This window comes from Aulonocara stuartgranti (assembly GCF_965226115.1).
Source record: "Aulonocara stuartgranti genome assembly, chromosome: 16".
NCBI lineage: Eukaryota > Metazoa > Chordata > Actinopteri > Cichliformes > Cichlidae > Aulonocara > Aulonocara stuartgranti.
In genome coordinates, this window is record NC_138952.1 from 19,459,666 (window position 1) to 19,483,441 (window position 23,776).

General features: G+C 39.4%; 2 protein-coding genes across 12 annotated transcripts in view; both read right to left on the reverse strand.

Annotated features, from left to right (window-relative positions):
* Window positions 1-23,776, reverse strand: part of LOC309690647 (nectin-4-like) — a 138,455-nt gene that overhangs the window by 20,124 nt on the left and 94,555 nt on the right. The window lies entirely within an intron of this gene.
* Window positions 3,532-14,025, reverse strand: LOC309690655 (uncharacterized protein). Of its 4 annotated transcripts, XR_014271775.1 has the most exons (7): window positions 10,962-10,977; window positions 10,772-10,865; window positions 9,130-9,275; window positions 8,073-8,172; window positions 6,961-7,040; window positions 4,739-6,632; window positions 3,538-4,074 (listed from the first exon to the last, which is right to left on the reverse strand). XR_014271775.1 is itself a non-coding variant. In XM_082507871.1 (6 exons), exons 1-5 carry the CDS (start codon window positions 12,675-12,677, stop codon window positions 6,989-6,991), a joined length of 486 nt encoding a protein of 161 aa, XP_082363997.1. In that variant the 5' UTR covers window positions 12,678-14,022; the 3' UTR covers window positions 6,154-6,632; window positions 6,961-6,988. The 4 variants fall into 4 exon arrangements, 2 of the variants coding, with proteins under 2 accessions (XP_082363996.1, XP_082363997.1); XR_014271774.1 differs by lacking the exons at window positions 10,772-10,865; window positions 10,962-10,977 and adding an exon at window positions 10,215-10,243 and having other exon boundaries at window positions 3,532-4,074; XM_082507871.1 differs by lacking the exons at window positions 3,538-4,074; window positions 10,962-10,977 and adding an exon at window positions 12,584-14,022 and having other exon boundaries at window positions 6,154-6,632.

Genomic DNA, 23,776 nt, shown 5'->3' on the forward strand with positions numbered 1-23,776 from the left:
AATGCTGATTTTATCTGTTGTCACGCTCTGTTTTGTAATTTTAACTTATTTTATGTATTTTATGACTACTGTTCCTTTTATTGTTTTTGTAAGGTGACCTTGGGTTTCTGAAAGGTGCCCTCAAATAAAATGTATTATTATTATTATTATTATTATTATTATTACAGAATATATGCCCCAAAATGTATTTTGTAACATATTCCTTTACGTTACTCAATGTGAGTAACGTATTCTGAATACTTTGGATTACTTAATATATTATCATGCTTTTTACAACTACATAAATGTACTATTGCTGTGTTATTTATTACTATTACTGAAGGTCCGCGGCTCCGAACCGTAGTAAAGCGACCTCTGACTAATACGGCGGGTTCGTAGCCGAAAAATAGCTTTACTTTGTTGTGTGGGTCAACTTTGCTTGCGAGAGAGGCGAGAGGCAGAGAGAGGCGTTGAAAGACTGCTCCAACGGAACTTGTTTCGGAGGAAAACAGGAACACAGTGTACAGTCGAGTCTTAATAGCCTACACAACTGGGCACGTCAGGCACTCTTATTGGCTGCAGTGGTTATTATTATATTTGCATGCTTCCAGCTCCCGTATCTGCTCGATGACAACCCGTACTTTCAGGGCCGTGCAGAGAGGTTTAAAGGGGCGGGTGCTCAAAGTTAAAAAGGGGCACATTGAACCAGACTGAATAACAGTATTGCAATAACAACAACACACATTCATCAAGAATCTAATATGGGCAACAAGGCAAAGCAAACATCGCCGATGTTTTACCTGATGGGTACATGGTAAATGGCCTGCATTTGTATAGCGTTTTTCTAGTCCTTAAAGACCCCAAAGCGCTTTACACTACATTCAGTCACAGCCACCCTGGGGCGCACTGACAGAGGCGAGGCTCTGTCAGCCCTCTGACCACCGCCAGTAGGCAAACATGGGGTTAGTATCTTGCCCAAGGATATTTGGCATGCAGCCAGGAGGCAGCCTGGGATCGAACCACCGACCTTCTGGTTAGTGGCTGACCTGCTCTGCCACCTGAGCTACAGCCACAGTACAATGTTGCTGTTGAGGTGTTTCTGCTGCTCCTGCTGCTGATAGTGCTGGAGGGCAGGGCTGTGTTGATCTGAGACTGTAGACATTAAAAAGTCCATAGGAGAGATGGTAGCTGATTAAACAAGTGTCATGAGATAATAACAAAATGCAAAGATTGGTGACAGCGCTTGGAACCATAAGGACACAAAAAACTGTGAGAAATAATTTAGGCTCTGCCTGTGAATCACTCTTTGCTTCTCTTCTTCCTTCCATCGCATCATTTCATATATCACTCTCCACTTGCTGTCTATCTGAGAACAAGGCACAACTTGTTATTGCAATAAACTATAATCTAATTATCCACACCTAACAACTCTTGCACTTAATCTAAATGATGACAGAAAAATGTTATAGCCCTGCCTTTAGTAGCCTCACACAGCTTCCTCACAGTTTCCTCCTCATGTCCTTACCAGCCATGTCTGGACAATGTTATATCATGAGTAATCCATCCATCCATCCATCCATCTTCATCCGCTTTGTCCGGGGCCGGGTCGCGGGGGCAGCAGCCTAAGCAAAGAGGCCCAGACCTCCCTCTCCCCAGCCACCTCCTCCAGCTTATCCGGGGGAATACCAAGGCGTTCCCAGGCCAGCCGAGAGATATAATCTCTCCAGCGTGTGTAATGAGTAATATTTTTTTTAAATCCATCTAAATAAAACACACACATGCACGCACACACAGTGACATTTTAGACCTTCTTCAGAATACTGAATATACTATGGGCATCATGGTGCTGATCCAGAATCCTTGCATTATTATTTATTACTAGAGCTACAATAATAAAGGAATGAGGAGGGGGAAGTAATAAATATGAAATAATGTATTTATGATGATTCCATTTGTTTCACTATCCACTCTGTGCAGGGGCAAAGTTTATTACATTTTTAAACTTTAGAGATACAATCATTTTACTCCTGTAAAATCCAAATTTTGTCTTATTTAAAATATAAATCTGATATAATCTGCTTCTTAATGTATGTTCTTTAAAATACAGCGTGTGTTTTTTAATATATTATAATTATAATAATGCATAATTATGTGGACATGCATATTAGATCGGGCAGCACGGTGGCACGGTGGTTAGCACTGTTGCCGCACAGCAAGAAGGTCCTGAGTTCAATTCCAACATCAGGCCGGGGTCTTTCTGTGTGGAGTTTGCATGTTCTCCCCATGTTTGTGTGGGGTACTCCGGCTTCCTCCCACCGTCCAAAGACATGCAGCTTGAGGGATAGGTTAATTGGAAAATCCAAATTGCCATTGTGTGAATGTGAGTGTGAATGGTTGTCTGTCCCTGTGTGTTGGCCCTGCGACAGACTGGCGACCTGTCCAGGGTGTACCCCGCCTCTCGCCCTATGACAGCTGGGATAGGCTCCAGCGCCCCCCCGCGACCCTGATAAGCGGAAGCGGATGGATGGATGCATATTAGATCGTTTTTTAGTGAAATATAATCCCCCCAGAAAGGCAGGAAAAGCCCGGAAACTTACTTTAAAACTAAATATGTTCCGTAAAACGGTGACAGCCTTACACAGGTAGCCAGCAGCTATGACCAGCACTACTTGTGCAGTTAAAAAAAGGACAGGTAATGTTTGTCGCGCTGTTGCACACACAGCACGCTCGTTTGTTTCAGTTCGTCAGTTGCAACAAGACAGCTTACCAACGTGTACGTAATAAGCTAATACTCCTGTGTGCTATACACTACAGTGTGCGCTGTACACTAGTGATGGCCCGCTTGAAGCTGAAGCTCCGGTGCGTGTGTCAAAAAAATCAACACACTGCTTCAGAAGCACTGTATCGAAGTTTGATTCGTTTGGCCAGAGTCACGTGATCGGTGACGTCCGAAGCTTCATTTAGAACCTAACTGCTTCGGTATCTGATTCAATGGTTTATAAGGAAGCGAATCATTCACGGGATTTGTGGAGTGTTTTGATGGTGACAGATAGCGAACCACTGATCATTCCACTGAGAGATTTGGAGCCAGCGAGGAATAGAGGAGGTTCTGTTGTGTGGGAGAATTTTGAGTTGATTTTTGTCAATCGGGTGGGTTTTACAGCTTTGTGTTCTGGCCGTTTACTTTTGTTTTGTGCGTGTTTATTATATCTGAAAACGGGAAAAAGATAAAATGTCAAAAATCTGCCTCCATAATATAAATATCATTAAATAACTTTAGAAAAACTTCCACTTGACTCTTTACATGTAATGTTGTAAAAATATATATTTTATTGTTTAATTAATCTGAAAATGTTAGTCTGCCAAATGTGCAGCAATTGAATTTATTTATTCTCTTTAGCTGATAGTTTGTGGGGCCCAGGTAGACTGTATAACTGCATCTCTACCAGTTTCTCTGCACTCCAGCCTCCTCTGGGCCATGTGAAGGGATTTTCCTTAAGGCAGGATAAATGATCTCCACGAAAAGGAACAGGTTCGGCCATCGCACACTAGAACAAATTCTCTTTTTAAATAAAAATGAAAAAGGGTTACCTTAAATGCATCATGTTTTTAATTTGCAATTTCATAAGCATTTTTCCTTTCCATTTCACAATCAATTCTACCCACAGGTCAAAAATATGTCTGGGAAAATTTCCCTAATATAATATTATTTATAAATACACCTGTCTAGCGATTAATTGCATAAGTGCATGGAGGCAGGACCTCAGGGCAGAAGCATACTCCATAATGTGTTGTACATTATTATATGTATATATTATATGTAACGTGGTATTTTTCAATTATTGTATTTACTAACATCAAGAAGTCACAAGCAAAGGAAGACCACACCATGGTGCATGTTTAAACAAGGACACCTACCCGCTTCAGGACACCTACACCAGGAGATGCCGGACTAGAGAAGCGCAGATACTGAAGGACCCGTCCCATCCTGGCAACAAACTGTTCCAACTTCTGCAATCTGGTAGAAGGTTCCGCATCTTCCGGGAAAGGACAGAGAGACTCAAGAGGAGCTTCTATCCCCAAGCCATCCGTGCCCTAAACACACACACCCGCCCTCTCACATCATCTATAATTGACTGAGTCAGGACTCTTCCAGACACTAAACCAAGGCACAATGTACATTTCAATTCCTTTAATTTTAAATATGTTTATATTGTCTATCCTGTAAAATAGTCAGATGTCTATTCATATTAATGTACAGAATTCACCTGCTTGCTGCTACTGCTGCAAATTCACCCAGTGTATATACTACATATATATATATATATAATGTTTTTCCTCTACCCCCCCCCCCCCAATTTTTTGGCACATGTCGAGGAGCATGTCAGGCTACATTTCACTGTGTGTTATACTTGTATAACTGCATGTGACAAATAAAGAACCTTGAACCTTGAGAGTTTACTGGTCAAAACTATTTATTAAACAAATAAAACACATTTTTTTAACCACCAAAAAATACACGTTCAAAGCAACACAACAGCGGCCCAATATCAGACAAAACTCCACTCTGTAGAGTAGGCAATCGTAATGAAGCAGTTGGTTTTATTTTGTGGATTCAAGCTGCTCTTTGTATTTTTGGCCACCAGATGTCACCAAACAGGACTGTGTTGAAAAGCTTCGAGTAATGAACCGTTTTTCAATACAAGCTTCAGTGCTTCAGAAAGCTTCATTTGGCCATCACTACTGTACACCTACTTACTGGTTTTGTCGCATCAGTCTGTGTCTCTGAGTTAACTTGTGTTTCTCCTACAGCTCCGAACCGCAACAAATGCGCGTGCTCTTTGTGAGCTCGTTCCCGTCTCGTAACCAGCGCGTTCTGCCGTCAAGGGCGATCATTGGTTAAATGTGATCATGTGACTGATGCAAGCCAGATCCTTTTATTTAGCAAAACTGTGATTAATAGTTAAATATTATTGTTGAGGGGCACAGACAGGACTCCGCACGCACACACACATTAAAAAAAAAATTATATATATATATTTTTTTAAAGTTGCCTCAACAAAAGGGCACTTTGGGCACCCATCAGGAAAGGGGCGGGTGCTCAAGTCCCTCTAGCCCCCCCCCCTCTGCACGTGCCTGCGTACTTTTCTCCCTCCCTCGCGCTCACACACAGACACATAACGGATATGGCAGTCCATTCTCCCTACAGCACGGACTACACTGCCCATGATGCTACATTCTTTAGCGCTATGCCTGTAATCCTCTGCCTGTTGCCTTCATTTTAAATCATGCAGCATGAATAGTATCTGACCTTCTTGATGAATGCTCAATCATCCAGGTAAGAAAATCCACAAAAGTTGATTCTGTTCTTCTTGAAGTAGCATTTTCAAGAAGATGTTTTGTCACTCATCAAAATATCATCCAAGTGACAGTGAGCACTTGGGTGGTCTTTCCCTTTTAGGTGAAAAGGTGCTGGTTTCAGTCATTATGCAAATGCACTGTTTATAAGATTGGGGAAACTGCAGTCAGCTGAGACTGAAGAAGTCACTTGGATGAGTGACGAAACGTTTCTCCCACTGAAAACCCTGATTTCCAGATTAACAGAATCAACTTTTGAAGATTTACTTACCTGGACGATTGAGCCTGCATTAGGATCGTATTTTCTAGTCTTTGGCTTGGAAGGACGTTTGCTTGGAAGCATATCTGGCGATGCTTCAACCTCTGCTTTGCGTTTGTGTGGGAGCCCTGTCAAAAAACCTGTCCATTATGCTAGCAGTGTCCAAGCATTCTTTTTTTAATCCATACCGTGCCCCCACTTTGGGTACCACTAGCATAATAGATAATGAAGTGCCATCTGCTGGTTATTTCACCTCATTACATGCCGATGAATCATTTCAGGTAAATTCATTCTGTGCATTCAAATCTTTTCCAAAAGATGGCAGATCAAGACACTTCAAAACATGCAAATATGTCAAGCTTAATGTTGGCAAAATGGACTTTAAACAAGAACATCATTTTTATTAAAACCACAAGTACTCCTCTCAGTAGACTGAGTCTGTTCTCCTGCAACACTGTTTGGCAGCTGGTCTGTACAAGTGTTCATTCATAGTTTTGATGTCTTCAGTGAAAATCTACAATGTAAATAGGCACGAAAATAAAGAAAATCCAGCTGAATTTGGTTTCTATCTCAAGCAAGTATATTTATACCATGAAGTCAACACAAAACAGATGATCAGAGGGTTTCATTGAGATTACTTTGTGTGAAGACAGCAGTGAAATATTCTACTTAGCCTTTTACATTTTGAAATGGAAAGCAGCTTAAAGAAAACACAGTACATGACATCAAAGTGCATTTAGAGTATAAAGAGACATGGTGCTGAATGATTACATTTTTATAGCTGTGGATAATCTTTGCAGTGTTAACATGTTTTTGTGCCGGTGGTTCTAATACTAATAAGCGGGTGGAAAACAATAAAACTGCTGCAACCAGTTTTATTGCTGATGAAACCCAAATGGCAATGACAGGCAGATGGGGATATAGATGAGAACCAAGAATCTTCATCCATTTTTCATCCTATTTAGTAGTCGAGTCTGGAACAAAAGGATGGTGGCGCCTTCAGTCCAAATGTCTTCCACAACTGCCAGAGACACTCCTGAGGCAGAGAATTCAGACACATTGTTTAAAGCTGTGTTTAAATTTAACTGAACATAAAAAGACTTTCAGCGTTTCTGCAGATATTAGAAAAAGATATTAATTTAAATGTTCTAAGTAGTCAACACACATAATAGTAATGAAAAAATGATAAGTTAATACATTTATTGCTCAACTGCTCTCTCAAAAAGGCAGTTACAATAATTAAAAAGAAATATTGTGCATAACTAAAGCTATAAAGTATGGCATACATAACACATACAGACATTAAGTCATTATTCGCCCCCAACACACGCACACACCCATCTTTTCCCATTGTTTAAACATACCTTTTGTGCTGCCTCTTTTTTTCTTCTTTTAAATATACTGATCACCTTCCTGGAGCTTGCTGCACTGGACATCTTCCTGGCTGAAGAATTATAAAATATTTTACTTACTACTACTACTTATTTACTATTAGCTGACAATGACGAGTGGTCGAATAATTTTTTTGAACCATTCCTAAAATAGCAATAAAACACTGAAAACACACTACTCCACATAAATCTGTATGATTGGCAAGTGTATTTATAAAGCACTTTTAGTTATATGTAAACTCAATGTGCTTAATACAAACGAGTTACTGACAACGCGTATGTAGGTGATGTCAAGTAAAAGTAATTATTCTACAGAAAGTTTTTTCCATCTGTGTTTTATAATTAATATTACTGCTGCAGATGGTTAAGGTTGATGCTTTTCACTCTGTTTAATCTAAAGTAATAATGGATTGCATTTATATAGCGCTTTTCTAGGCACCCAAAGCACTTTGCAATTGCAATTTCACTATTCATTCACTCTCACAATCACACACTGGTGGAGGTAAGCTACAGCTGCAACTGGCTGCCATATCGCGCCATTGGCCCTTCTAGCCAACACCAGTAGGCGGTAGGGTAAAGTGTTTTGCCAGGACAGAGAGCAGGGGGATCGAACCGGCAACCTTCCGGTTACAGATGAGCTTCCCAACCCCCTGAGCCACGGTCGCCCCAGCAATAATCATATTTAATAAAATCCAGTATGACTGTCCTGTGAGGACAGCATTTCTCTGAAGAAACAGTTGTTTAAGAGCTCAAAAAATAGCATCAAAATCATGATTGTTTTTTAGAAAAAACAAACAAAGAAAAGAAGACTGAATTAAAGGGCTTAGGTGATGTGCGACACAGTAAGATGCAGATTAGTGTGAAATCAGAATTTTCAACTACTTCAGAACTTCCTAGGCTGGACTTTAACTTTATTGTATTTGGTTGTATTTGTTTTTTGTTTTGTTTTTTTGTGAAATTTCAAATAAACATCAGTGACTAAATGCATCAGATATTTCTGTCAAGGTTTATGATAAGCTTTGATATAAGGAGTTTTCCATATTATGCTACATATTAAGTGTATGCTGGGTTATGGTTCTAAGTACCTTTGAAAATGTCTGCATCTATAGAAGTACCATGCTGCAGCTCCAACAACATTCAGAGAAAGCAGAGCACCAAATAAGACCCAAACAGCACAGCATGCTTCTACAGGGACACAAGAAGGAAGAATATAATGAGATTGGGATGTGTTGTTTACACTTTCATTGCATTTAGTTTTGAATTTCACATTTGGATGAATCAAACAGTATTCAAACACCTGTACCCAACGTATTCCCGATATGACCTAGAAAACAACAATCAGTAGCTTGAACATCCTCCGAGGTGAAACTGACTTGAATAATAATGTGTTGCACTGGATGCACCATCCCATTCAAACTCATCCAAAAGCATGTCTTTATCTTGGAGCCGGTTGGAGCAGATGAGCCTGGTTCTGGAGGTTTCTTCCTGTTAAAAGGGAATTTTCCCTTCCCACTCTCGCCAAAGTGCTTGCTCATAGGGCATCATGATTGTTGGGGTTTTCTGTGTTCTGTATACTATTGTAGGGTCTTTACCTTATAATATAAAGCGCCTTGAGGCAACTGTTGTTGTGATTTGCTGCTATATAAATAAATCTGAACTGAAACTTGTATGTGGTGCTGGCTGCGGTTTAAGTCAACCACTTCATTAAAATATCTGTTTATCAAGGAATTCTAACCTGTTGTTTCAGGATGGTTGGAATAGTTTTACTTTAAATCTGGAAGCAAATGTTTCTCTTTCAATCCTTGACAGAAGTCAACAAAGAAGAAAACTGAACAACATCACAATGAAAACATCTACAAAAGGTCAAATCCAAAACGAATATTGAACTGAATATGATCATATACTGCACTGGGTAAGGCATCCATTATCCATTAACTTGTCTGTTTTGTGCTGACTTTAGGGTAAGGCAACCACTTCTCTAAACTAGCTGCTTACCAAAGAAATCTGTCTAGATGTTCGAGTTTCCTTTGACAGGAATGGACAAAAAAGAAAACAGAATAACAACACACAAAAGCTCAGAAATCACAAAAACAATTCAGAAGATTTTGACAAACTGCACAGCTAAATACAAGTTCACTTCACCTGATGCCACATGCACATACAGCTGACTGTGTTTTCTTCCATATGCTTCACACTGATAGAGGCCATTTAGGTCAGAGCTCAGACTCAGCAGTTGTAGCTTTGCACCCTTTACTTTGACAGCAGACTGCAGCAAAGACTGGCCAGATCTGGAAAAACATGAACGAGACTCTACATGAAATTTTACAGAGAGGGCAGTACAATGTGAGTTGTGCCAAAAGTCAAAAGAATTTCAGTTATTAGCTCTTTGTTAGCAATGCTAAACTGCACACTGTGGTATTCAAGAGTCTGGCTTCATAGCAGAAGAGTCCAGAGTCTGAACTCTCCAGACCTTTCACCACATTTGCAGCTAGTATCGTCAGGTTATAGGTTATGGAATGTTATTAAATAAAGACATAAGAGTACACAGTAGTAAACACGGTCATGTCCTGACTTGTTTTAAGATGTATTGTTTCAAGTTAAAAGTTAACCAGAAAAAAAAGTTCTGATTGAACATTTTATATGTTTGCTGTGTTCTACTATTAATAAAAAGCAACATTTTTTCAGATCAATGCATTCTGTTTTTATTTACACATTGTCTCAATATTTTTTGTAACTGATTTTGTATCTGCATGTTGATTGCTATACAAAGATTTGGGCTGTAAAACACTTGTTGTCAGCATCCAAATGATGTTTCCTTTGTTGGAAGACCAAAACCTTAGCAGTATATACTATGTGCAGTATTTTTATACGTGTATAAATATATGTCATTTATTTTCTGAATATACAGCTTGCTCACACGCTGCTCCCAGTGCTGATATTTTCTGAAAACACTGTCAGCTAAAGTTTAAATGTTGTATTTTTAAATTGGCTGGCCATCTGATCAGACTGCAGCTTATGTGCTTGAAGTGTTCACACTGAGATTCAATCTGATATTATTGTTTCTACAGTTTATTTTCTGTCTGTCTTTTGCCCTGTCTCCCTCCTCCTCCTAAAATTGAACTGACCTCTGTTACAGGTAATATAGCTCTAAATACAATGTCACTCTATCTCTCTAAAGGCTTTTCCAGAACATGTTTGAGCTGAAATCATTATATAAACTACTTTACCTGTACCAGGTAACGTTTGCATTTGGGCTCAACATGTTCTGGAAAAGCCTTTGAGTGACATTGTATATTACCTGTAACAGAGGAGGAGGGCAAAAGACAGACAGAAAATAAACTGTAGATTGAATCTCAGTGTGAACACTTCAAGCACATAAGCTGCAGATGGCCAATACAACATTTAGCTGACAGTGTTTTCAGAAAATATCACTGGGAGCTGTATATTCAGAAATATACACGTATATATTTTCTGAATATACAGCTTGCTCACACGCTGCTCCCAGTGCTGATATTTTCTGAAAACACTGTCAGCTAAAGTTTATTTTTAAATTGGCTGGCCATCTGATCAGACTGCAGCTTATGTGCTTGAAGTGTTCACACTGAGATTCAATCTGATATTATTGTTTATTTTCTGTCTGTCTTTTGCCCTGTCTCCCTCCTCCTCCTAAAATTGAACTGACCTCTGTTACAGGTAATATAGCTCTAAATACAATGTCACTCTATCTCTCTAAAGGCTTTTCCAGAACATGTTTGAGCTGAAATCATTATATAAACTACTTTACCTGTACCAGGTAACGTTTGCATTTGGGCTCTCTTCTGTCACACACTCGAATGAGTCCTCTGAAATTGCTCTAATGTTCACTTTGGTGGGAGAGACTGCAAAAACAGAGAGAGAACTGTGTTAGTTCTGGGTGGCAGAAATACTAATGATGTCTGGAAGTGATATTTTTCAAATTTTCCTCTTGTGCAAACCTTGTCGCAAATACTGCAATCCAGTGCTTCACATCAATGTACATAATTATTTTAATTCAGCCACACGTGAGAGTTTTTTCACCATACACAGGTGGACTTGCTGGTGCCTTGCTGGATAATCCAAATGTGGATTATGATGGGCGGACATTCCCCATCATGATTTTGATCAGAAGTCCTGTTTCCATCAGTTATGGAAGGCCGTCCAGGTCCTGAAGCAGCTAAGCAGCCCCAGACTATTGTAGCTTAAATTGTAGACGACAAACTTCTACCGCTTCCCATGTGTGCTGCATGGATCTTATGACTGAGGAGATTGGTGAAGTATAATGAACAGCTTTTGAAACTGCTTTTCCTGTATGACATAACATCTCTTCATGCAGTAAGTAGTGGACCGGAAAAAGAAAAACAATCAAAATTGGTCAGCAACATTACTCTGCCAGACAGGCTGCATCATTACAGTCGTCACTGACTGGTACTTCATCAGAATTACCCAGTATTCCCAACACAGGTCAGGTCCACTAACCTGTAAATCTGCATGGCTCTAAAAAAAATCTAAAACTGATTCGAAGCCTAAAAACTCAAAATTCTAGGTGTATATTGAACTCAACAGATTGCATTAATTATTTTGCACTGTCCAAAAAGTAACCCCCATGCTAAGGCTCCTTGGCAGTGGAAACTGCTGAAATGATTTTTCCATGTTTTGGGAATGAAAAAAATGACTCTTTCCAAAGCCTCTTTTGGAATTCGTTAATAATATTTGAGTTCAGTTCAGTAATATCACCTTCCAGTTGAGGAGGAGTTGTACAGGGAGATGACCAAAGGCGGGAATGATTTCCTGCTTTTTGGTAATCTCAGTCTCTCACTGAACGTGCTCCTGTGACTAGCCAGTACATCATGGAGTGGGTGGGAGGTATTTTCCATGACTGGCCTTATCTTGGACAACATCTGCCTCTCAGACACCACCCTAACGGAGTCCAACTCCATCCCCAACACATTACTGGCCATATGGACCAGTTTATTTAGTTTGTTGGCATCTGTGACCCTCAACCTGCTGCCCCAGCATGCAACAGCACAGAGGGGGTGTTCGCCCAGGGCACCAAACAGTCCCAGCTCTTTCTAACAGATGGGTTCTGCCTTATAGAAAACCATGCAGATTCTTCCTCAGCCTCTCATTTATAAAAAAAAAAAACTGCCACTTTGTTTTTTGAGAAAAACTGTCCTGTAATTGGCAGGTTTACTGAAATGAATTGCCTTTATATTTGTATGTACACTAGCACACTGTTAGTTTCTTAGTCCATGGGTGTATTTTAAACACATTTAAAAGTTAGGAAGATCATATCTAAATTCATTGTGGGTCAAAAAGAGTGGTTTGTAATATCAATCTCATTAGGTCGTAGATTTAAAACTGCTTTTATATCACAATTTAAAACAACAACAACAACATGGATTTCTGTTCACAGCGCAGCCAATTACCTTCCACTGCTGTCAGTAAGCAGTGTCTGCGATTTTTACAATGACCGCAGTCTTTTTTTTTAAACTTAATTTACAAAAGTACAGGTTTAGATATGATTCGTAGTGAAATCCGCACGAAACGGACGCATTAGAGCAAAGACAAGGCTACATACCGTCAGCATCGCTGGTGAACAGGAGCAAAGAGATAAGCACCAAACCAAAGAGTTTCACAGAAAAGTGGCTGGAATTTCCAGGAAAAAAACTCATGACTGTTTCCACAAGAGATAAGTGATGTGCCAGCAACAGTTAGTGGGTTATTAAGAGATAAGTCTTACAAAATCTGTTAGGGCAAAAAGGAATCTCACAGAAAAATCTACTACCTCTTTGATCTACTTGGAGAGGAGGAGTTTGGCTATTTGCTCTACAATCCTAGGAGGGGATGGCTTTGGAATACGTGATTCTTTGTGCTATTTAAAAGCAACCATAAAAACTCTTCTGAGATTTTTATGACTGCAAATAAAAAATAAAAAAGATTGCAGGATTGCAAGTTTAGGCGAGTTTACAGCCCCAGGTCCAGGTGAAAACAAGTAAAAAAAATATCTTACCTTATCTTCTCTTCAGTTAGAATAATTATATGAATTAAGATGGAGCAATTTATGTGTTGCTGAGTGTAGCATGGTGGAAAAGAATTGAAAGAATCTTCCACTAAACATTTGGGTTGGAATTGCTTTTCATTTTTTTGCTAACTGCATGCTTAGATGTTTTTGTGTCTTGTGTGAGGTGAGTCACACCAATGGGGGAGTTGAGATTCTACTCTAGTCCAGCTGCTAGCTATTTGGAAGCTACAGGAAGCAGTTGATTGGGAAGGATTTTAGCCCTTCTTTATAAAGAGGAGAGGAAACTGGAGGGGTGTTGTTGTTTTTAGTAGGACATTGTTGCAGCAGAGAAGTTGACTTTGGAGACGCCAGGATAAAAAGTGTACATTTTAAAGGGAAGGATTTTTAACCTGGCCTGGTTTTGCTGATAATGTTGGAGGGAGGACTCGTTTTAATTAGGATTCATGTGGATCTGCTGGGATAAAAATACTAGTTTGGAGACCTTGTGTGCCCAAGGAAACTAGTCAAAATGTAGAGAAGTTTGAGCTCAAGAACAGAAGCTCCAGGATCTTGTGTAGAGACCCACACTCTAACAACGCCAGGTCTAATAAGGTGGGTGGAAAGCCTTTCTCAGGAAGATGCAAGATTGATATGTTTTTGGGTGCTTGTTCTTCTGAGTGACCACCTTTCCCTGTTTGTAACCAGGCTAACAACTCTAACAACCTGCGGCAGCTTTGGGCCTTGGATTCCAGGCCGGAGTGTGGTGGTTTCTTACTGGTCAATATTAGAGCCCAGGGGTGTCAAACTCATTTTGCATCACGGGCCACATACTGCCCATTTTGATCAGAATTGGTGAAACTCCATTTTCTGTCAGTGTACTGGTTTTTATATGATAAGGACAAAGCTGCTGTGACAAAGAAGTCTGTCTGCATGACTCCTTGGAGTTTGAGCTGAAATTTCTTCTGCACAGTCAATTTCTTGTCAGAGGTCATTTTGGGGGGTAAAAAAACCCCATTAAACTGCAGACTTGTAATAAGCGTAATAAGCAAGCCAATGAGGCAGAAATGAGGTGTGTGTGTGTGTGTGTGTGTGTGTGTGTGTGTGTGTGTGTGTGTGTGTGTGTGTGTGTGTGTGTGCAGTCAGTGTAAGAGGGAAATCATTAGAATGTTTTTTCTAACCAGCAGCCTAGCTTTGGTCTTTTGATTAGATTAGATAAAACTTTATTAATCCCTCGGGTGTTTCCAGTAGCACAGCACTGACAGAAATTGCAAAAGAATGTATGCAGAAATAGAAATATACCATATATACACATGTATAAATACAGAGACATAAATAAATACAGAGTAATTTTTTCATAGTTAGATGCCTGGCTGACAACTGTATAAAACAAAAAGTACACACAATATTCGAAGCACATAGTGCACACTGTGGGAATTTACGACTGTGCGTGAATCCCCCCTGATATTGGTATGATCCGAGCTCAGGCACTAAGCGACTGAGCGAGGGGGCGGGGCAGCTGCTACCTGTTAGTGCACTGTTGGAGAAACAGAGCCAGCCATACTAAGGAGAGCTTAAGTTTGAGCAGGTACCAAAGCAAATCATTCGTACCGTACAAATAATGTAAATATGACGGTGAATCACGAAAGATTGATATGAAACTGATCACTTGACCAATATTACGTTACTTGCTCTTCAAGTGAATCAACAAATGGCGAAATGAAAAGCCGAACAAATGCCATTTTCTTTTAGTCTTAGCTTACGTGTGTTTATTTCATATTTTCAGTTCTTACCCTCCCCGACTAAATCGGTTTCAGTTATGTACTGAAATATAAGAATGGACATTAGAGGCTTCTTTCAAAGAAAAAACTCAGGTAAATGTTATTTTATATATTGTGCTTTGTATGTTGTTCAGTATATTTCTATGCAAAACAAGAGGGATTTCAGTACACAGCAGGATATTCACATTTGTAACCAGATATTTACATACACTTTAGGGAGAAAACGTAAAACATTTTTACTGTACAACATCAATTTAGAGTAAACTTTTGTTTTAGATAAATATTGAAATATCTTTTGAATTAGTTAAATGTCAGAATAAAGAGAGACAGAGCTGTCTATTTTTATCACTTTCATCAAATTTAGGAGTACATATACACTAAGTTTGTTAATTAATAAGAAAACTCCAGACGATTCCATTCTGAGCTGAAGAAGCTTCTGATAGGTTAGTAGAGTCCATGTGAGTAAATTGGTGGCACAGCTGTGGATGCATATAAGGCAAAACACAAAGCCTGTTTCTGTGACATGGGAAAATCAAGAGATGTCAACCAAAACACCAGGAAAAGAACTGTGGAGCTCCATAAGTGTGGCTCAGTTTGAATACAATTTGGTGCCATTTGCAATTAAGAAATACAGATAGTTTCTCTCTTTACTCTTAAAGTTAACAAATATGTTTTTTATATTTATCAATCTAAAAAAATAAACATTTAGTCTGATTTGATGTTACAATTAAAAAAGTGTTTGTTTTGATCTGAAGAGTTTGTTCTGTCCTCATTCTGCTCTCTCTCTCTGTTCCTCTCTCTCTCTCTTTGTGCTGACAATCATCAAATATACAGATATTTACAGATGAACAAGAGCAGGTGAGACACACATGTTAGTCAAATGGTCGTTTGCCAAAAGTATCGCCATATCATAGGTACTCATGTATCTCGTACCTAGTGTTTCTTTTTAGGTTTGCTATTTTTCAAATTCTGTATTTATTAAGTTATGCAGGCTTGTTTGCACAACAAGGCCAAAATAATTATATAAACTTTTCTCAATCTAAATATTGTACTTTGGTAGATTTAAAAAAATAAGTGTAGTGCAGGTCTATGATGATTTTTAGTGCTACTATCATCTAGTTCTGATTCTGGTTCTGTCTTGGTTAAGTCCTCAGTAGTCCTGATTTTGAACTGTTGTAGTCCTGTTTTAATTCTGGATCAGTTCTGCGTCTGGTTGAATTGGGGTTTAGTCCCTGTGTCTTGATACAGCCCCGACTTCGTTCTGTCTTGCTGCTTAATTAAAAAACTAGTTTAAGGTGTCCTGCATGTGTGATATATATTTTTCCCTATATGAAGTCATTCTTTTTTGAACAAAACTCAAAACAGAGCCTATTAATCTTTCAGTCATTTCTAACCCCACCCCCCAAAAAAAAAAAAAATCCCACATGCATACTACCCTTTTGGGCTAAGCCCCGGGTGTTTCAAATCTCTGGCTCCGCCTCTGGTGATAAAATACCAGGGAATTGCACATTTCGACTATTTTTAGTCTATTACACCGTTGAGTATAAAACATTGCACAGTGAAAAGGTAACTACAGCTTAGTTCTTCCTGCCCTCCTTTGTCCGCCTGTTTCCCCTCCCTCTCCCCTCCAGTGAGGAGTTAAACAGTTTGATGGCGTGTGGGACAAAGGAGTTTTTGAGTCTGTTGGTTCTTGACTTGGGGAGAAGCAACCTGTCATTGAACAGACTCCTCTGGTTGTTTATGGCCGTGTGCAGAGAATGCCCAACATTGTTCATAATGTCCAACAGTTTCTCTAATGTCCTCTTCTGTGCCACTGTCACCAGAGTGTCCAGCTTTGCCAACCACAGAGCCAGTTTTTGATTCGTTTTTCCAGCCTGGATGAGTCCTCCTTTGCTGTGCTGCTCCCTGTGACAAAGTGGAGGAGCAGTTGCAATGCTCTCCATTTGTCCCATATGTGTTTACCTTTTTTTGCACATTATACACATTATTCTGTTTCTATGTATTTGCTATGATTTGCTATTTGTCAAGTAGCATTGCTTCACTCACTATCCCGGGTTCGTTTGTGTAAGCGTTCTGTTGCCGGCAAATCAAACATTCTGCAAATTAAGACAAATACTAAGTTATGTTTCTTTATATTTTATTATGTTACAGATTAAGTCATTTGTTCACACTTACTTTGTTTGTCTTTTCAGTCGTCATAAGGGTCAGGTGTGGGGAAACGCCCGCATGGCATTTCCTCAAAACAAGTGGAGGGGTTTCTTTTTCCATAGAGATGCTTCCTTTTGTTTGTGTTAAGGTTTAAAGGGATTTGTTGAATGTTTTTCCTTTCGTTAATACTGCCATTTAGTTGTGTAAATGTGCATGTTAGAAGTGTGTAGAGGTTTTGTGTTTTTGGATAATCTGTGTAGAGTTAGATCTCTCAGTTGAGTGAGTGGTACTGGCTGGGCAATTGGAGGGAAATTGATGGCCCTATTTAAAGCCAGTCTCTACCAGATGCAGGAGAGAGAAGTGAGCCACGTCACGTTTTGTTAATAGAGTTTATTTGGGGGTGGGGAAGTTAATTAAGTTCACTGTAAATAAATTGCTCACCTTGGAAACCTGAAATGTCTGCATAGTCTGCTTCCCTACCACCTTCCTTGACATTTGAGTCTGACTACTTCACACTCCCCCAGTACACCACCGCATAGAACATTACTCCAGCAATCACCGACTGGTAAAACATCCTCAGGAGCTTCCTGCAGATGTTAAAAGACCTCAGCCTCCTGAGGAAATACAGTCTACTTGGGCCTTTCTTATACAGGTGTTGCATGACCAGTCCAGTTTGTTGTCCACCCACAGCCTGAGGTACAGGTGTTGACCTCCTCCACCTCCTCTCCCTCTATCTGAACTGGCAGTGGACCTGGTGGACCTCCCGAAGTCAACAACCAGTTCCTTGGTCTTTGAGGTTTTGAGTTGCAGGTGTTTTGTGTGACTCCATGTGACGAAGTTCCTCACCAGACTCCTGTACTCTTCCTGATCATCCCAGAAACACCCCATGATGGCCGTGCCGTCCGCAAACTTCTGAATATGGCATGATTCAGAGTTATAGCAGAAGTCAGGTGTACAGGGTGAAGAGAAGAGGGGACAGCACAGTTCCCTGTGGTTTTGCTGCTGGTTCAGTGAATTTTGGTCACAGAGTGATGAAGCCTGCAGTTGGTAATCTCAGTTTACAGCACCTGACGGATGTGCGCGTACATGACTGTGGGATCCAGGCTTTGTCTTTACAACTTCTTGTGGAATCTGTTTATCTGCTCTTAATTCGTTTCCTGGTTTAGCTGATTGGAGGTTGTTGAAATAGTTTTGTCACATTCAGCTGAGATTCTGTTTCTGTAGGTACCACTGTTGCAATTTATTTTTTATCTTTAAGGCTGTATACCTCATTAGCATCACATATTTGTTTTATCCCTTACTGCACACAAAATAAGTATTGTAGAATAAGTTTTGGATGTAGACTGTTACACTGTGGTACTAACAGATACAAGACTATGACCCCTCTCAGGAATGTGGATAGAGGTTGTGATATCTGCAACAGGGCTGTAAATGGTAGGGAATGTTCTTCCACTCCTTCCCCATTCTCTAACTTTCTACATGCCTGACAGGATTACCACATGCAATAAAAATGCTTACTGCCTGTGTGTGGGAGCCAGAGAGAGACTCAGGTCCATGACGCTAACCATTTCATAATAAATTGTGAAAACTTATAATTTGAGCATATTTGCCTCCAGTATTGGGGGTTTAACGAGTTAATTATTTATTGGTTAATTGCTATAAGTAGAATGGCCATAAGGTTTTTATCAGTAAGAAAAGCTGTAAAATTTAAGAAAATGCAGTAAAACAAAATGTGTGCTTGTGCGTGTTTGTGGTGAGCAGCAAGTTAATTTGTTATTGTTATAAATGGCTTTAAGTGCACATTCATGCCTGTGAGACTCATCCAAACATAAACCATGGCTCTGTGCTACATGCAGACATTTCTGCATCTCTGCCATTTAAACACACTTTGTATACAATCAATTTTAAGTAATATTTAATACTGAACTGTAAATTTAGGCTTTTTTAAGGAAGATATTTGTTATTCAGTGTTGTCATAAAGGCCTTAATTTTTTTGCAATTTGCTACTACTAGGGAGAAAACATGTGAGGTTTAAGGCCTGGATAAATTTGAAACATTTTGTCGTTAAAAATGGAAAATGGCTGAAAATAAAAACGGTATTACGTTAGCCAGTTTCATAAATACTGAACTCAGATTTGGAGTCTCCAATATCATTGAAATGTAGGCAGATGCTGCTCACTTTCCTTTTTCGCTCATTTCTTCACTTTTACTGGAGGCTTGGATTTAAATCTGCCTCCCCCATCTTTCTGTGCACCTGGCCTGTATGGATATACTTGCTGTCTTCAGATAATAATGACAAATGATCATATAATGACCAAAATTCAGTATTCTAATTAATCTGAACTCTCACTGATAAAAATCTAAACAAAGATACAGCTCCATTCAAGTCTTTTCAATGACAAAGAAGGACGTCACAAAAACCAGAGCATGGTTAAAAACTGTTTGCCCTTAACTTACTGCAACATCCAAAACCAGAGATCGTTACAAAGCAGGACTTTGGCTTATCCAGGTAATTTCAGGGTTGACCTTGTTTTTTTGTACCACAAAGATGGTTCTGGGATGTTACTGCGATAATCGCTATGGTAATTTATACTACATCTGCTTATAGATCAACAAGTATGAAATCACTGCCTACTGACCAATCAAGTCTCTAGAAAATTCACCATTCCTGCAAAATCTTTTTTTTTGTTTGTTTTTTTCATTTTTACTCTGAAACCCTTAAATAGCACTGATTCTGCAACCGAGATTACAAGGACTGAATTTGCAGCTAGTAAATAAAAATACGAATTAAAATAACTTTATTGATCTCAAAGGGAAATTCACATAACAAAGCTCATCTGCTATTTTTATGAGAATTTAAATAGCCGTGGGAGGGAATGCTTTTCTGCAACTCTGTTTCATAAAAATGCCGTAAAGTTGGCGACCACAGTTATTCAAGATGGCTTCTATCATCCTTCATGTGCATCTTTCTACCATCTCCCCTAGCGTGTCCATTCTGGCTCCAATTAAAGAGCCAGTTTTCTTCACTGGTTTGTCCAGTCTCCTTGCATCCTTGTTTCTTATGCTTCATCCCCAGCAGACTGCAGCATCAGAAAAACCTACTTATCATTACAGGTAGTCTAGTTTGTTATCTAGGTGTAAACCTAGATATTTATATTTCATTACCACCTCTGTGTCTGCCCTACACACTTTCACAAGCTGAGGGAGGCCTGAATCTTCGGAAATCTGTTATCATTTCCTTCGTCTTTGAGGTGTTCAATGTGATCAATGTGAACAGAACACCCTCTGAGCAGAGGCGGAGTCAGACATTTGAAACACCCGGGGCTTAGCCCAAAAGGGTAGTATGCATGTGGAAATGACTGAAAGATTAATTGGCTCTGTTTTGAGTTTTGTTCAAAAAAGAATGACTTCATATAGGGAAAAATATATGTCACATGTGCAGGACACCTTAAACTAGTTTTTTAATTAAGCATCAAGGCAGAACAAAATCAGGGCTGTATCAAGACACGAGGTCTAAACCCCAATTCAACCAGACCCAGAACTGATCCAGAATTAAACAGGTCTACAACAGTTCAAAATCAGGACTACTGAGGACTTAACCAAGACAGAACCAGAATCAGAACTAGATGATAGTAGCACTACAAATCATCATAGACCTGCACTACACTTATTTTTTAATTCTACCAAAGTACAATATTTAGATTGAGAAAAGTTTATATAATTATTTTGGCCTTGTTGTGCAAACAAGCCTGCATAACTTAATAAATATAGAATTTGAAAAATAACAAACCTAAAAAGAAACACTAGGTACGAGATACATGAGGACCTATGATATGGCGATACTTTTGGTAAACGACCATTTGACTAACATGTGTGTCTCACCTGCTCTTGTTCATCTCTGTTCTGTCCTCATTCTCCATCTCCCTCTCTTTGTGCTGACAATCATCAAATATACAGATATTTACAAACTCTTCAGATCAAAACACAAACACTTTTTTAATTGTAACATCAAATCAGACTAAATGTTTATTTTTTTTAGCCACACTTATGGAGCTCCACAGTTCTTTTCCTGGTGTTTTGGTTGACATCTCTTGATTTTCCCATTTCAAAGAAACAGGCTCTGTGTTTTGCCTTATATGCATCCACAGGTGTGCCACCAATTTACTCACATGGACTCTACTAACCTATCAGAAGCTTCTTCAGCTCAGAATGGAATTGTCTGGAGTTTCTTATTAATTAACAATAAACTTAGTGTATATGTACTCCTAAATTTGATGAAAGTGATAAAAAACAGAAAGCTCTGTCTCTCTTTATTCTGACATTTAACTAATTCAAAATATATTTCAATATTTATCTAAAACAAAAGTTTACTCTAAATTGATGTTGTACAGTAAAATGTTTTATGTTTTCTCCCTAAAGTGTATGTAAATATCTGGTTACAAATGTAAATATCCTGCTGTGTACTGAAATCCCTCTTGGGCTACGTCCATACGTACACGGGTATTTTTGAAAACGGAGATTTTCCGTTTTCGTTTTAAAAAATAATCCCGTCCACACGTAAAGGCAGAAATGAAAGAAAACGCTGCTATGAACATGCCAAAGCAGCAGGTGGCGCTATATTCCTAACCGTGTAGAAATGTTGGCCAATCAGAAGTCTAGAAGCCTCGGTGGGAAAAAGTAAACAAAGCTGGGGCATAGAAGCAGAACCGAGTGGTATGTGTGGAGGGACAGTAACTGTGTGTATATGTAAGCATTTAAACACAGCAGAGAGTACAATTAACAGTAACAGTATTGTAGAAATTCATTTCACCGAAACAATAACGTGGCGCACACTGTGACGTCAAAAAAGGCGCACATCTTTGACGCTGCGTTTTTCTCGTCCACACGTAAATGCAAAAACGGAGTTTTAGAAAATATCCACCCTGCCCGGAGTTTTTAAAAATCTCCGTTTTCAGTGACCAAAAACGCCGTTTACGTGTGGACGAAAGGTGCAAACGCATAGAAAAATCTGCGTTTTCAAAAATACCCGGGTACGTGTGGACGTAGCCTTGTTTTGCATAGAAATATACTGAACAACATACAAAGCATAATATATAAAATAACATTTACCTGAGTTTTTTCTTTGAAAGAAGCCTCTAATGTCCATTCTTATATTTCAGTACATAACTGAAACCGATTTAGTCGGGGAGGGTAAGAACTGAAAATATGAAATAAACACACGTAAGCTAAGACTAAAAGAAAATGGCATTTGTTCGGCTTTTCATTTCGCCATTTGTTGATTCACTTGAAGAGCAAGTAACGTAATATTGGTCAAGTGATCAGTTTGATATCAATCTTTCGTGATGCACCGTCATATTTACATTATTTGTACGGTACGAATGATTTGCTTTGGTACCTGGTCAAACTTAAGCTCTCCTTAGTATGGCTGGCTCCGTTTCTCCAACAGTGCACTCACAGGTAGCAGCTGCCCCGCCCCCTCGCTCAGTCGCTTAGTGACTGAGCTCGGATCATACCAATATCAGGGGGGATTCACGCACAGTCGTAAATTCCCACAGTGTGCACTATGTGCTTCGAATATTGTGTGTACTTTTTGTTTTATACAGTTGTCAGCCAGGCATCTAACTATGAAAAAATTACACTCCAAAAGACCCCGGGCTTCTGACAAAACAACCCGGGCTTAAGCCCAGTAAGCCACCCCCACGCTCCGCCCCTGCCTCTGAGTGTATCAAATTAACTTTACTTGGCTCTGTCAAGAAACTAAAGTGATTTTGTGTATGTGACAGTAAGCCAGTGGCGTGTCTAGAAAATTTTTGTTGGGGGGGCCAGGTAGGGGCACAGATTTGGAGAAGGGTGGCCGATGTAATTGGCAGATAATGTTAAAAACAATTCTACCAACCGTTAACCATAATTCAATAACCCTACGAACCTAATAACCGAATGCGCTTTTAACTCTTATTAGAATGAGATTTTAACCACTACGGTGCAAAGTTTTTAGATACTGCGTTGATAAAGTACAAGAGATACAATCAGTGCTTTGTCAGTGTTTACTCAGCATTCAAGGACATCAATATTTGCATAGTATTTTTACTGACATGTAGTGCACATATGTTTTGGGCAAAAACATTTTTGAATATTAAAATACGAACATTTTTAACATACAATTGGCAAATTAGCCAATGTCAATGCAAAACCAATGCCTGTTTAAAAAAAAAAAGAAGATAATCTTCTCACAAACTGGTGTTTGATTTTGAAACAGGAAAAAAGTGGGGAAACAAATGAAAAGACTAACATTTGAATAAAACCTGAAAGCAAGTAAATACTTTCCATGCTGCCTTTTGTTAAACTTTGGTAATATTGAGAACAACACTGGCTGATGATGAAATGCAGTCAGCTGGCATGGTGACACTGCCAGTATTAACCTGCAGGGCTGGACTGGGACAAAAAATTGGGCATTTTCACTACAGATTGGCCCACCAGGGCCCTGTTTCAGGAAGCCGGTTTAGTGGAAAAACTGAGTAAGTATACCCTGAGTTAACGAAAACTCTGGGTTTTCGGTTTCACAAAGCGAGTTCAGCTGCAGCCTGAGTGAGTCACTATGACGACACACTCCGTGAAGCTAACCTGCCCCCTAGCAGGTTTACTACAACTAACCCTGACTGTCTCCGCCCCTTTGTCGGAAACCTGACAGTAGGAAGTGTCGGACATGGCGTGCCACTTCCTTGAAGAGCCAGTAGATCGTGAAGCCCAAATTCTCCGCAGAGCTCTCCGCCGGGAGAGAGTGATCAGAGCGCGTTTGGACATTTTATCATTTCCTGATGATTTTCTGTGCGAACGTTACCGTTTC

Coding starts and splice junctions, on each gene's coding strand:
- LOC309690655 (XM_082507870.1), bottom strand. CDS start 12,677: ATGAGTTTTTTTCCTGGAAATTCCAGCCACTTTTCTGTGAAACTCTTT. Junction 7,041..9,129: donor GTATGTGCATGTGGCATCAG/GTGAAGTGAACT, acceptor ATAATTCTTCAG/CCAGGAAGATGTCCAGTGCA. Junction 6,633..6,960: donor AAAAAGAGGCAGCACAAAAG/GTATGTTTAAAC, acceptor TCTCTGCCTCAG/GAGTGTCTCTGGCAGTTGTG.